Source organism: Eupeodes corollae, chromosome 1 (genome assembly GCF_945859685.1).
Source record: "Eupeodes corollae chromosome 1, idEupCoro1.1, whole genome shotgun sequence".
In the NCBI taxonomy this organism is placed as follows: domain Eukaryota; kingdom Metazoa; phylum Arthropoda; class Insecta; order Diptera; family Syrphidae; genus Eupeodes; species Eupeodes corollae.
Window position 1 is genome coordinate 221,200,261 of NC_079147.1, and position 15,809 is coordinate 221,216,069.

The 15,809-nt window shown below is 33.5% G+C and overlaps 1 protein-coding gene across 3 annotated transcripts in view; it reads right to left on the bottom strand.

The window, feature by feature from the left end:
* Positions 1–509: 509 nt before the first annotated feature.
* Positions 510–15,809, bottom strand: part of LOC129942896 (activating transcription factor 3) — a 105,276-nt gene continuing 89,976 nt past the window's right edge. For all 3 annotated transcript variants that reach the window (XM_056052017.1, XM_056052019.1, XM_056052018.1), the window contains 2 exons: positions 15,089–15,178; positions 510–2,218 (listed from right to left, as the gene is read on the bottom strand). In XM_056052017.1, the coding sequence (XP_055907992.1) occupies positions 923–2,218; positions 15,089–15,178 (1,386 nt within the window). In that variant the 3' untranslated portion in view covers positions 510–922. The remainder of the gene's footprint in view (positions 2,219–15,088; positions 15,179–15,809) is intronic.

A 15,809-nucleotide genomic window follows, 5' to 3' on the forward strand; every position in this document is an offset into this window, starting at 1 on the left:
TGTTGTAAAAATACTCCTCGTTCAAAGGAAGTTCAGAGCATGTACACTGTACACTGTACGGGGCATGACTCTGTTCAGAATTTTTTTCTGAGCTAAAAAAGAAGAACGCCTAATGTAATTTCAAGGACTCTTAGCAAAAAATTAACTTAACATATCAAAAATTTCTTCGAAAGTTGAATTTTACTTGAAACTTTAGGCTCTGTATACATTTTTTTTATATATTGAACTTTAAAAATATCACAAAAAATTGCTGAACATCAAACAAAGAATTTGAATTTATGTCAAAATAAGTTGAATGCAAAATTTACCTACCCAACGAAATATCAGAAATAAAACAGGTCAAGGATTCACAGGTTTTGTACCCTGTGTGAAATATGAACACGTGTTAGGGTTTGGCTGAAATCGGTGGAACCTCATATACAGATTTGTTTCGGAATGGAATTAATAGCTGAATTCTTGTTAACTTTAAAAAATATACAACTTCAAGACACTTAAGAAAATGCAAGAAAAAATATTAATTAATTTACAAATTACCAGGAGTAGGAATGTTTAGAAAAATATTTAATCAAATTTCTCTCTCTTTCTATCGTTTTTACCCCTCTCTGTCTCTCTGACAATCAAAAACCCTTTGTGTGGCTTATTCAATTGTTCAAGCAACAAAATAAAATGGACGCCATATAATGCTTGAAAAAGCTTGACTATTTATAACAATTCCTGTCTATCTGTGGCTTTTAATGTTTCACGTAAAAACAATTTAGTTATTTTTTTTGTTCAAATATACAATTATAATTTATAGCTACAGATACTTACAGCAAACAAAAATTAATAATAATAACATAAAAATGATTAGTTAAGATAATTGGTAAAAAAACGAATAGTCAAACCACAACTATTCCTGGGGCTCCAACAAGAAGTACTCATCTCACGCCAAGCACCCACCGTTTGTCATTTGAGAGAAGGCAGCCGCAACACCAGTATCCAAGTCAACATAGTCCGAGTCGGTTGGGTCGCCAGTAAGGTGTGAGAGGAAGTCTGCCTCCTGCACCGAGAGCAGATCGTTTTTGATCGAAATGTGATCATGGAAGGGAACAATTGTCGTGGTGCCACCCATGGGCCCATGGAAGTCCACAATGTTGGCGTTGTGATTGCTAGTGTTGTTGTTATTGCAGGCGTTATTGCTGTGCTTCAGGTCGAAGTTTTCGGACTCGAAGAGGAAGCGTTCAGCGCTCTGAGCTGTTGTGTAGGGACTCTGGGAGTCGACCAGCTCGTTTTTGACAAAGTCGGAGGTCGTGTCAGAAGTTGGGGTGAGGCTGCTGTCACAGTTTGGAATGTAATCAGATATCAGAGCCTGACTGACGACTGGATGGTGTTGCAGATGTTGGTGATGTTGCTGGTGATTGCTATGGAGAAGGTGGGATTGTTGCTGTTGCATTTGTGGCAGGCAAACATCTTGGGCGGGCGAGCTCAAATAGCCAAGCTCTTGAGCTGTTGGCGATGGTTTGCAATAGCCATTCGGGATGATGTCCGAGGAGTGGTGGTTGTTGTTGGATGTTTGATGATGGTGTGGTGAACTGGGTATCGCCGCTGTGGTGGCTTTGAAGACATTACTGCGATTGTTGATTGTTGACATCGGTGGTATAACGGTTCGTTGCTGTTGTTGTTGTTGTTGCTGATGTTGGGTTTGGGTGGGTGTGGATGCTTGTTGATTTGAGACTGGCACCGGCGACTCGGACGTCTGGAATGGCTTGATGTCCAGTTCCAAGTCAGCCAAATATTTCTGGGCAGGCGATTGCAAAAGTTTCGCTGGAGGGTTGAAGCCGCCTCGTCGAACACATGATGGTGAGTGGGCCTGCAACATGTCGAACAGTTGCTGGCGCTCCAATTCCAAAGTTCGCACTTGGTTCTTTAAATCGATATTCTGTGTGTCTAGTTGTTCGGATTCTTTCATCAGATATTGAGTGCGTTCACGCTTCTTCATGCGACACTTAGTGGCAGCGATTTTATTGCGTTCGCGTCGCCTCCTACGGCGATCCTCATCTTCCGGGGTGAGTCCTTTGATCGATTTGCTATCACAATCTTCCTCATCGCTGGTATCTTCGTCCTTGCGCGAGCACTTGGAAGTGGTTTGTTCTGAGCCTGAACTCGACTCGCAAGTAGAAAGTTTTCTTTTACTTTGTATGGAAAGCTTTAGCCCGGCCTTGATAAGTTGAGAACACGTCTGAAATTAAACAAAAACAAAACAAATTATTAAGTTATAACGACTTTCAAGACGGATTCTTTCCTGTTGAAGGAAATCATATACCAGTTGAGTATATAGAAATAAAAACAAAAATTAATCGTCTGCATTTGCGCATTTGATAAGCGACGAGCGATAAAAAGTCTCACACACCAAATATCAAATGACATGCAACCGATTTCATTTTAAAACGTGTCGTTGTCGTGAGTGACCAACAAAAAGACAAGTTGCCATTTTTGGGCCTTGCAGTAACAACGCATGACTCCGCCGACCAATTTGGTTATTGGTGACAGACATGTTTTGAGATTTGATTTTTTTTTAATTCAGCTTTTTTTCCATCGATCGTTTGTGTTTTACTTTTAATGTGATTTTTTTATTTTTTCATTTATTATTTACGAGCGCTCAACATGAATGCAGTTTGCCTTTTTGGAAATATGTCTCAGTGGAATATCTTGGCTTTCTGAGAATAAAATAAAAACAAAATAAATAAAAGAAATTTTTGAAAGGAATCGAACGACGCGACGAAGGGCAAATGAAGAGTGAAAATTCCACAATAATTTAAATAAAAAAGCGAAAGTTAAACAATGACCGAATATAGTTTTGGCGGAATGCATATTTTTGTATGTTAATATACGCGGATGACCATCTGTTTGAAGAAATGATTATTTGGGAGATAATCTGTCTCAGAATCTAATTGAGATTGAGATAAATCTGTTGTGAACATTGAAAGGAACAAATTGATAATAAATACAGGTCAAAAATTCAATTCCAGCTTTAAAGAGAATACAGCTCTATAGATTAGGTATTTAATTATATAATTCTTCAATTTATTCATTCTTAAAAGTTGTTTGTTTATAATTAATAAGAAGCATCCACTATTATGAATGGTGGTTGGGTTGATGATGGGGAGGCACCTATTTGTTCAGATGAGAAGAATTGGACATTGGACTCAAAACAAAACCTTTAAACTCACTTATTGCGAGAGTTTTGGATCTTTATACTTTTTTAATTAATTTCGAACTTCGCCAAACTTTTGTATATAATATTTCCTGGTAAAGAAAATACTATTAATAGGATCATTTTAAGTTTAATACCTTAGAACAAATCCTTATAAACATTGAAAAATTTACAGATTGTAAATGAACGAAAAAAATTGCCTTTACCTGAAAAAAAAATCCAACAGTTTTGAAACTTGGCACACTTACTCAGGGATGTCTGGTGATGACCCAAAAAAAATCCCCAAGAATCCGACTTGAGCTTTAATTTTGTAGAAAATTATTTTTTGATATGGCAAATAGTATTCAAGATAAACCCGAAAAACCGAAAAAACCATATGTTTCTCTTCACTGCCGACAGAGTTATTTTATAAACTATAAGAGATACGAAAACATTCATGAAAGTTTTTTTTTTATAAAATTTAATGAACTTTAATTTTGTGGAACAAAATATTTTGATATGACAAATAGTTTTCGAAATGAACGTGAAAAACTGAAACAAACTCTATGTTTCTCTTTACTGCTGCAAGAGCTCACGTCGGATTCTTGGTGACTTTTTTTGGGTCATAACCAGACATTCCTGTGTAAGTGTGCCAAGTTTCAAAACTGTTTTTTTTTTTAGGTAAAAAGCTTTATTAACTGGGCAAATTCTATCGAAAACGGTTTTAAGCGGCCAACATTCCTCTTCAGATCAAGAGGGCTCAGACATGTGAATCAAAAATCAATTTTTCTGTATACTTTAATTTGTAAGTTCAAAATTCTGAAACATTTATTTCATGATTTTTTTTTGATTGTTTTCAATTCATGTTCATTAAAATAATTCTTGTGAAAAAAGGGTCCTAGGAAGACATGGAAAGTGCTTTATTCTCTAGGCCAAAGTGATAGATAAACTTACATCTTAAACCGATTCGAAACTAAGCCCACATCAAAATTAGTCTAAGAGCTAACAATACCAAACTTCTTAACTTAATAAAATCGCAGCTTACATGAGTTTATATTTAGACCAATTTTCTACATTCCACGAAATCTGAAAAATTCACGTTTTCAAGTTATTTCCTCGTAAAGTATGTAAAAATAAATCTGACGATTAAAGACCAACACCGAAGAAAGTGTTACAAGACTGAAAAATACACGCCTAAAAGAAATACCCGTTACTTTATGCCACACACGCATTTAAATATCTGAGGATACCTTAACATTATTTGATTGGCTGTAATAAACAGGGTTGAAAAAGAAACTAATGCAAATCTTGAAATTGAGAAAAGAACGTCAAAAAGCAATGAACAAATTTCGATACACTTAAAATACAAGATGATTAAATAACACACTATGCAATACAAATTAGGTTTTTTTGTTAAAATCTTCGCGATTAAAGAAGAAAACCTGCTGCCAACTTTCATGTCTTTAACTTTGGTCAATTTTTGAAGTTATTTTGTATAATTCCTTAGCTCCTTTAACCCAGAGACCTTTTTAAAAACAAAAAGAAACACAATAAAATATGAGTATTCTCGAATACAAAATTAATCATATATAAATAAACGTAGGTAGGCGTTTTTTGGCTGATAAACGTCAACTCCAGGCGGGGGTATCTTAAAGGCAACATTTACGTCAAGTCGATAAAATAAAATTCCTAATCCGCTTGTGCCAAAACACACAAATCAAAAGCAGACAAATAATAAAAAACAAAATTTAAGTCACTGAGTTTTGGGCGTGGGCGACGACCCTGCCTTTTTTGGAATTTCTCTTTCTTCAAATGTTCCTTTATATTTATTTTCTTGGATATAAATGTATATTTCTTTAACGTAGAAGTTTTCATCAAAAAACCAAAACATTTTATGCAAAATACTCAGCCTAGCCTGTGATTTGAGCTCTAGATTGTGTACAGGTATAAACCCTCATTTGATTTCGTGTCCTCTCCGAAATATCAATCTATGATGGGTATCTTCGTAATATTTTCTTTTTTGTTTAAAGCTGTTGCTACTTTACACACAGATCGACTTGACCCAAAACTGTCGCAATTTATATTCGCGGGCAAAATAAACAAATAGAGTTCGCAGAAAAAGCAAAGGAGCATCAATGCTTAATTACTTAAATGCAATCAAACACAATAAACATATCAACGCCAGGCGCTGCTCTGAGCTGCTAGCCTGCTATGGTTTGGTCTGGCTGGACTGGACTGGACTGCATAGCCTCGCGAAGCAAGACCTTGTTACGCATCGCATACATAAATGCAAATGGAATAACAAATTAAATTCAAAACAACAAAATAAATGTACAAAGTTATGAAATCATATTAAACATTATTTTTGTAGATCTCCAGATACGTGAAGAATTGATGTGTAAAAATAATTGTACTGTAGACCTTATTATACTTTTTGGGGAAGTTTTACAAAGTTGCGTTAGCGTTTTCTGGGAATATGTGTAAGCTAATCGAATGAAAAGTTCGAGGGCACACTTGTCATTGCCGTTGTTGCTATCGCGGGCTGCCAAGGAAGAAGATGATTTATAAATTTATAGAAGAAATATTTTACAACACAAAAATAGAAAAGTTTGTATGGCGTTTTTTTGTTGTGAGTGGAAACGCCAACATTTTATAACTTCTAATCAATCAAATCTAAAAAAAAAAAATAAAACAAAACGTAAAGGTATTCGACTAAAAAGTCATGTTTGACAGCTAGAATAGTGAATTCGTGCGTTTGAGGTATAAATCACGTTTTTGCATTTAAAGCATGTCGAAATGTTGCCAACAGGGGCGCATTTGTATACAATTATAGAATTTAATAAAAATCAAGATACTTCTAGACGGTGTAACTTTTGGAAAAATCTAAGTTAAGTTCACCAAAGAACAATAAGTCATACTTGCTTGTGTCGGAATCATCACTTGTGACACTTATCTTAAAGCCTTGTTCTGAATTAGTTTAAGATTTCATTGCACAAAATTCAAGTATTTTTTTCAGATCCGTCAAAACATCGTCAACTTTTTGCCTTAATTTGTTCGCGATTATTTGTTCTATTTGCTAGAAAACATCATTTACATTAGAATAAAGACGAACATTAAAAATTCTTCACTAACCCATGTTCCGAATTTCGATCGAAAGTGAATTGAAATCACTTTTCGATTTCGCGTGAAATGACTTCGAAAACTTCGAAATTGCTTCGAACTGTGAGAACTAAAGGATCATCCGTTTTTATTTTGTTTCTGAAGTAAAATGTTTGCTGTTTTGTAGAAGGATGCAATATTATTGTCAATTTTAAGTAAAAAAGGAATCAGAATTCAAGACAAAAAATAAGAAGACATACGATACAAATCAAATATATTGGATTTACCTGACATAATGTAAAGTGTGTGAAAATTATGTAGAATTATTCAGATAAATTCTTGATTCCCTCTTTTAAGCTTTTATTGTAGTTTTAGATTAAACAAAGACGCTTTTTTATATGTTCCAAGGGAAATAGAACCTTTTATAACACCTCCGATTCCTAGCAGAAGGAAGCTATCAACAATCAATTCACAGAAATAAAAAATTAGAATTGAATGCGTTCAAAAAATGGAACAAACCGAAATACAAAACATCCATTTGCAAGTTCGAAAATCCAATTTACAATAACGAATTGTGGAACACCCAAATTCACTTTCGCAAAGTGTATTCACAAAAAGTAAATTGCAGAACTTGGGCATAAGTGTTATAAATTTAAAACATGTGAATAAGTCAAAAACGTCAATAGATATTTCTTTTAGAATTACCATTTTAGATCTTACTATGAAATTAGTATTGAAGAAATATGGTGATTTTCGTTTGGACACGTATTGACGTTTTGGGCATTTCGTCGCAGCGCTTTCTTGGAAAGAGTAAAAGTAAGGAAGTCACTTTTCTGTTGACCTGAAGCTTATACCCAAGTGCTTATTGAAACTTATTGAAACCGTCCTTGCTGGCCTATAAGTGGTGATCAGCGTATAACCTTTCGAATATGAACTTGAGCTAAGATCTTCAATTAATTTCAATTCCCTTCTGACAAAGCTGTAAGTTTACTTAAATGTTTGCTCTAATTTAGTTTTTCTAAGAATTTGTTTATCAAATTAATTAAAGAAAGGTTTGTAGCTTTATTGAAGAGTAATGCAACTTTTTGAGCTTTAAAGTTTTGAACGTCAAACGTGATAATTTATTAAGAGCTTCATTACATTCGTTCTTAATTCGAGAAGGTTTAAAGATTTGTTTAAAAAGTCTTATTGAATTTTTTAAATTTCTCTTTGACTTTTCTTGATATTTCCGTGATTGTCCAATATTTTGAAGTGATTTTAGTAGTGCCCGTGGCATGATGGTTAGTGCGTTGGACTGTCATGCAAGGGGCTTGGGTTCAATCCCTGCCTGTGCCACCTTAATTTAAAAAAATTAATTTTCGCGGGTACTGCCTCTTGCGAGTAATTGACAATTTCTTCAAGAGTAATTCTTGTCATGAAAAAGTGCTTTCTCAAATTAGCCGTTCGGATTCGGCCTTAAATTGTAGGTCCCTTCCATTCCTGACAACAGTACTCGCACACAGGAATGGTTGAGAGTTGTAAGTCACTAGGCCCTGGTTCACAACGGACTGTTGCGCCACCCCATTTGATTTGATTTTTAATTTTATAATACATTTTTTTTTTTTCGATTTGTCCAAAATTTTAATTTCCAGGGGTTCTGAAGAATTTTCTTTAAAAAATAGATGGGATTTCCCATTCGTAAAGCAATTTATTTTTGATTCAGATCAGTCAAAACATCGTCAAGTTGTTGCCTTGATTATTTCACGATTATTTGATTTATTGCTTGCCTTAAAACTAATTTTCAAAATCTTATTTTGTTTTGCTGAAATCTTAATAAAGCTAAGAAAACCTATAAATTTCCAAATTTGAATAGAAATTAAAAATAAATTAATTTATTTTCTTCAATGAAATACAAAAAGAAAAATTGGTGTTTTGACAGATCTATGTATTTCGGTAAAGTATTGATGAGTATTGTCATTATTGAAAACTGAAGTTATGACTTATTGTGTGTTCAACCAACTACTAATTTTTCTTCTGCTGAAATCTCATGTGATTGTTGTAAAAAAGGTCTAATATCTTTTAAGAGAGTAGATGTCAAAAAAATAATTCCAAAATAATGGAATAATCATATTTTACCGTTATTCTTATTTTATGACACTTTTACTCTGATCCAGGAAAGAATACTTTGGCCTTCTTTTAAAATGTTTTAATATTTATTTATTCCACGCCTGGACTAAATTTATCATTTCTCTAAGGTTTTATCATTTTGTAGAATTATTATTGTTATATTTCACTTTTATGGCGTCGGTGTATTTTACGGGTCACACTCGCGACTCTAAAATATCAATGATAAGAATCTGCACAGTTTTGATTATGTATGTATGTTCGTTGTACATACCTTCATAAAATTAATTCTGCAAGCATGAAAGTCGGCATAAAGGCTAGTTGATGGTTGACGACCGATACGAAAACGACAACGACGACGACGCTACGCCGAGACGCACCTTAACTCTGACCTAGATTTTATTTTGTGCGGGTCACCCTCACCTCCAGTAGGTTTATATTGTAGAGTGTGTCTGACATACACAAAATAATGAAATAACAATAAAACCCGAATGGTTTTATACCATTTTTGGAAGATACCCAAAGGTATGTAAGTAAGTAAGGTACCTACATAAGCGGTAAGTATATGGACAGCAAAGTGAATATGAACATATACGGGTCAGTAAGAGGATTACTACATGTGATTGAAGTCGACAAGTGGACAACAATGGCCATTGACCATGTGGTCAAAAAGTGCATGGATTTTTCTTAAAATGGTAAAAATAACAGGATTATAAGATTTTTTTTTCCATAGTTCTCTTAATTTCTTCTATAGAGATAAAAGTCAATCGAGGCTATTGATTTCGAATAAACTGGATATTGCCAACTTCAGACTGCTTTCTTTAAGGTTCCAACTTCCAAAACAAAAGATTTGATAATTTGTTTTATTAATGCAAGTAGATTATGTTACTTTATGCCAAAGACACAGTACGAGCATTAAGAAAGGAAGACAAGGTTTGAAAGGAGGAGTCGGAGTTTTGAAATTCTGAATATCATAACGACAGGGAATGACAGTGATGTAAGACATTCTACATTCGCGTAGTACGGCTAAGGAATGAATCTCTATACGAGATGAAACTGATGATCATTTCTAAAGACGCTAGTTTTATAGTTGAATTGTTAAGTGGAGGAATTGAATTAGCTATTTCACTTGAGTTAGAAAACTTTGTATAAAAACAGCCTAATAAATGACAGACGGTAAATGGCCGGCATGGAACGGTCATCTATCATTTATAAGACTCTCTTCTTAATGCTGTCCAAGAGACTTAATTAAATTATTAAGGCACCTACCCACATATGAGACTCCTGGACAAAAACTTTTCGCTTTGCCAGAGAAAACGTGTTTTTGACGATGTCTGTGATGTTCATATCTTGAACTAAAAGCTGTATAGTCTCTTCGATGCAAGTACAACCTATTTAAAAAGGCTTTGGGGAGAATTGATAATCTTTTTAGTGAAACTCTCAATAGGGCGGAATAGCTTTCAAAATATCGGGCGGGTGAACGTCATAAGAAGAATGAACGATTTATTTGTTATGCTCAATTTTATTTGGTTTTCATAAAGTTAGCAGGCTCGTTTTTATTTTTAGTCAACAAATAATATTAAGTAAACAAAACCTTGACTTTGTTGATATTTTCAGGCTGTAAAACTAAAAACTTGCCACTCTACTGGCTTTCCCCACATCGGTAATCAGACCGATTTTAAATGCACGGTGTGGCAGTATGGTGGACTGCTTTAGAGAAAGGTATAAACCGGGATAAATTAAATAAAGTCCACGTTCAGCTTGCCTATGTATTAACGGATCGCTCCACACGACCCCATCTGCGGCATTTCAAAGCATACAGACTACACCATCCCCCAACTGCAATTCGACAGAAATTTCCAGATTTCTATACCTCCCAGATCTTTTTGGGAGGACAGGATATTCCTGGGAGATGAGTCAATCCATTTCTATACAGATGGGTCAAAAACAAAAGAAGGGGTTGGTGGAGGTGTGTACTCTGAACGACTGAAATTATGTCCTGGCTTAAAGAAAACGTGATATCAACATCTGATATCCGTATTTTCTCTGATAGCCAGGCCGCTATCAAACCTCTGGACTCTGTCTCTACTAACTGTATAACAGTCCATAACTATCGGACGTCTTTAATGGAGATTGCACAACAGTTTAATATTCACCTTTGCTGTTTGCCGGGCCATAGAGACATTCCAGGTAATTGTAAGGCAGATGAACTCGCCAGGAACGGTACAGTGCAGCCCATCCTACCACGTTTGGCACGTATTGGCATACCAATCACTACTTGTAAATTGTTGCTAATGCAGGACGCTGTGAGGAGGGCACGCACCAGTTGGAACAACATCACCACGTGTCAAGTCACAAAAAACACCTGGACAAGGTGCATACTCTCTGTAAGCAGATCGCATATAAGTTTGATAATATGTATCATAACCGGAAACTGTCTAACAGGAAAGCACGCCACGCGACTAGGCGTATTCTCAAATGACTTTTGCAGAAGCTGTATGGACGAGAAAGAGGAGGAAACAGTTCTTTATCTTCTCTGCACATGCCCTGCTCTAGCTCGAAAACGCAAGAATTACCTAGGAGAATTCTTCTTTAACGATCTAAACGATCTAAATCATATCAGCATAATCAGCCTCTCACGTTTCGTAAGGGACTCAAACTGGTTCCATTGAGTTTAGGAGGAAGCCTCAAGATTCATGTGGTATCACAACGGGCCATTAAACTGGCCTAAGTGTGTGCGTTTCCATCTTGGACAGCCACTATAACCTAACCTAACCTAACTGGTTTTCACAAATAAATTTGTTCACCCTGAACTTAATAGTGCCTAAACTCTTACCACATTCCACCTCCCAAAAAATATCCCCAATTCATTTAATTGGGTTGATAGCGATTTACATAGTGTTTTTCTAATCTTTATATAACTACATGTCTGTCTTCATAAATCTAAGCATAAAGCATAGGCTTCATTGTTTCTTATCATTAAAAAATTAGTTTGTCATCCTGGTTCCTCTAATATAAAACTTGTATATACGGAAATTCTAACGTTGAAAAAACTTTTCAAAACAATTTAAATTTACCTCAATCCCAAAGGGCAATAGGACACTTAAAACCCATTAATACTCCGTAAATAATGATACATTTTTCTTGGGGTGAGTTTTTGTTTCCGGTATGAGTTGTACCCGAGGTATTAAAGGGGATAAGCTGCTTTAACATAGGCCACAAAAATATTACGCTCGGTCTATTCCCTAACTTAGTTCATCCTTAGACCGTTCATAACGTAAGAAAGGTTTCGTGCCATTAAGCATGAAATACCGGAAAAGTAACTTATCGAAAGAAATGGTTTGTGCATTCGATTAGTTTGTTTAAATGCACAAACCATTGCTTTAGATATATTATTTTCCCAAAGTTTCATATTTTTATAATAGTAAAAACTTAAGTTTGGCAACATTTTCTAAATTATTATTTAGTAAAAATAAAATTCGTGTAGTCTACAGAAACTTCTCTATATTTTAACACCTTATTTGTAAAAATTGGTTCGGTGTAAAACTAGGACATGATCTTAGTCAACATTATTTTCTCCACGATTATGTACACTTTTTTTATTGAAACCAATATATTCACGTATAGGTATGTCTGTAAGTATTTTCGTAATTATTTTATCGCGAAATTTAATTTTATTACTAACTAAAATTCTTTAGAACAAAAAATAAATGGAAAACAAATGTTTACTGAATTAGAAAAAAAGGACAAGTTAAACACATTAACTATTTTATACACACATGTTAATCATATTGTTGTTGTGGCTTTTCATTTTAATATTGGAAAATCAAATAAAAACAAACAACAACCTTAAGAAATACCATTTTATTTTGACATTAATGTGGAATGTATTTAACTTTTTGTTTTTCTTTCTCAGATATAGATTGTCGTGTGACATGCAATAGGTCGTATTTCGTATAGTAACAATATTATTGTGGTGGCTTATTGTTGATAAAAATCTCTTATCAATTTATATTAAGTCACCTGAAGGAGAAAATTCTATTTGCATTTCATGCTTTTATTTTTCAAAAAGTAGCTAACAATGTGTATATTATGATGGGTGTGTGCGGATGATGGGATGTTTCGAAAAGAAGAATTATAAGTATTTATGTTGAAAGTTTATTATTTGTCAAGTTCAAGTTTTTAATGATTGCACATTTATAAAGAATGTCGGCATTTTACCGTTGATATGTCAATTTATATAGAATCTCCATATAACCCTGATTTAAATGATAAAATTGATACCATGACTATTGACTATATTTGTATCTTTGAGGTGACTTGAAATTGAAGTTATTGCAACAACACTTGGAATTCCACGAAAAAACAGTTTTGAAATAGGAAAATCAAACTTATTGTTATTGAATTGAAATAATATTTATAATATTATTCACTTTCAAAATGTTACTTACTTTTAAAGTAGAACAACTTAGAAGTGAATTTTGAAAGCTGTCAAGATCAGTTGGTGTTATTTAATTTTAATATTTTGTTAGTCTATGCCTTGCTCTTTTTAAAGTTCATTTTTACCAATCTTGACTCAATAGATATTTATACGAAACATGCGTTGAAGATTGGAAACATTGTTTTTGTTTTCTTTTATGATAGTTTTGGTATATTTTTTTACTACTAACAAGTTCAAGTGCAAACAGAGTTCTGATGTTGTGGATTTCCAATTAACTTTCGGCAGTTTGTAATAGGAAAAAGTAGTTGGGCGCATTGAAAATATTGAAAAATATAAAATGTCCGTACGTTCGAGATACATCGAGAAATATTAAAAATAAATACATTTTATTTTACAGACAATCACACCAAAAGATGCATAAAGGACTTTTAAAAGGGAAAAATGTGGTTGACTATAAATATCTCTCAAGCCAGTGACTTTATTTTAATTATTATTTATGCCGTGATACTACATTGATATACATTCGAAAAAATTAAACCTACAATTTTTTACTTTTTAATCAACGATTTTAACATTTTACATTCCATTCTCTTAACAATTTGCTAAAGTGAAAATCACGGAATGGCTACTTTAACTTTATCCAATTTGATAAATCCATATGACGTACAGGTAAAAAACTGATGTTATATTAAAATATAGAATAAATTAATCCTATGCAAATTTGTTGTTAACGTTAGATATTGTTTTTGGATAAAGTCGGTATTTTTTAAGAAATAAAAACTTTGAAAAAATGCTACTAATATTGGTAAAAATTGATTTTCGAATTGAAATCTCGACTAAATGAAATCAAACTTAAATTATTATATGCAAAATATTTTTGTTAACTTTAAGTTAATTGCTCAGAAAATAAAATTGATACATTTTTTTTACAAAACACGAAAACCTACAAAAACAACTAAAAGTTGAAATAAATAAGATAAAAAATGGTTTTCAACTCAAGTATCTTGGGAACAATGAAAGATATTGAATGAATTTTTGAATTTCATACAAAATGTTATTGATAATTGTTAAACTTTTAGAAAAATTGACAGTAGGGTACGGATGGGAAGTTATTAATGTGGATCACATTCCAAATTTTTTTTCAACACACATTGTTGAGAAATTCAAAGCTTCGTAAACCTAATTTGTATATATGCCAACAAAAATTATAATTTCATTGCCTGTAAGGAATATATTAATATTGTACTAAAAGCAACTATTATCCTTAATTATTGTACATATCAAGTTTCTGATTTTATATTTTTATTTTGCGTTTCTTTTATAAAGACATTTTTCTTGACATACGGAATTTTCTTAAGATCACGACAAACAAATATTGCTATTAGTGAAAAATATGCATTTAATTTTTACCTCGGCGATAAAATTGTTTTTATTGCATCCGTCTTCCTAACAGAAGTTAACCTATAAAATCGCCGAAAGGCGTTTTGATTATAATTAAATTATTATCTCAGAAAATGCAGCCATTAGCAGTCTTGCGTTGAAAAATAAAACCGAGATTTTTCTTCACTCTCCTCAGTGGGCAGGAGAAGCACCGCAACCTACGATTAATTAACATTATTTTTATTTTATTTCTATTACTGCAGCAGATACTTTTTTAATATACAGATTTCCATGAATTTTGCATATACAGGTCAATGTCGCGCATCGTTTTTATTTTTGTTATGAATTTTTTATTTTAGATATTCAATCTTCATTGCAATTTCATCGTCATGTTCGTCGTAGTCCGTATTGTAAAGAAAGATACAAAGTGATCTTGTAAATGTGGGTGTGTTATCGTGGGAGGCATCACGGGGCAAACGAAAAACCGGCGCGGCGGCCGCAGCAACGGTGGACCGACCGGTAGTGTGAAGTGAACATCACCATTGATTAAATGCAGCAAGCAAATGTCGCCGTGAAGATTTTCAATCTACCACTGCGCTGCGCACCGGGCCGTCAAGCGTCAAGCGTCGCGTCGTCGCTAACTAAGGGTATTCAATTTATCTTCTCTCGTGTTTTTTCTTCTTCTTTCAATTTTGTTTTGCTTTACTGAATAAAATTAGCATTTTAATTAAAGAGGTACTAATGCATTGAAAAATTGATTTTAATTTGTGTGCTTGACTGGTAATTGATTCTGCTTGAATTCGTTCTTTAATAAAATAAAAAACTTATAGAAGAGAGATGAAGAATTTTAAAGAAATAAAAACAAAAATACAATAATACAATTAATTATATACCTGTTGGACGCTGGGTGTTGTTGCTGTACCGGCGGGTGAGTCAAGCGGCGAACCTGAACAACTGGAATGACTACTATCCTGTGATATTGCCTGGAATTAATTACATAAAATAAATATAGGATTAAATTAGTATCATTTGTTATTATAATGTTAGATAATTAGAAAAAATAATAATATTTAAATAAAAATATGTATATATCTTCAGAACTTTGATGGAAAACATCAAACAAGGTTGTTTTAATATTTAAAATTGTTCTCAAGACATTGCTAATTGATGATATTTTGTATTGATTAATGATTTGTTTTTGTATTTATAGACCTGTAGTCATCCAAATGAGGTACGAAGCTAGATATAAACAATTGGCCCAAGAAATTTGTTGGAAAGTAGTGCCACTTCTACTTTTCTAGTTTTTACACTTCAGAAATCCTAGGAAGTAGTTTCGACTTTGCTTAGAGAAGTACTAAATAAGGCAATCTTCTATCGGGATATTAATAATAGGGACTTGACAAACTTAAATTTTTGTAAACGTACTCTTTCGCAAAACATAGAAATGTCATTATCAATTTTCATCATTGTTGCAACGTCTGCAAATTATAAACAAAATGTACAGAAATTCGGAGGCGGACAGCTTTAAGAGCGTTTACTCCAATTAAATCAGTTTGGTGCACACATTTGAATCTCCTTATTCGTTGTGTGATGTTGCAGTGTCAGTGAGACAAC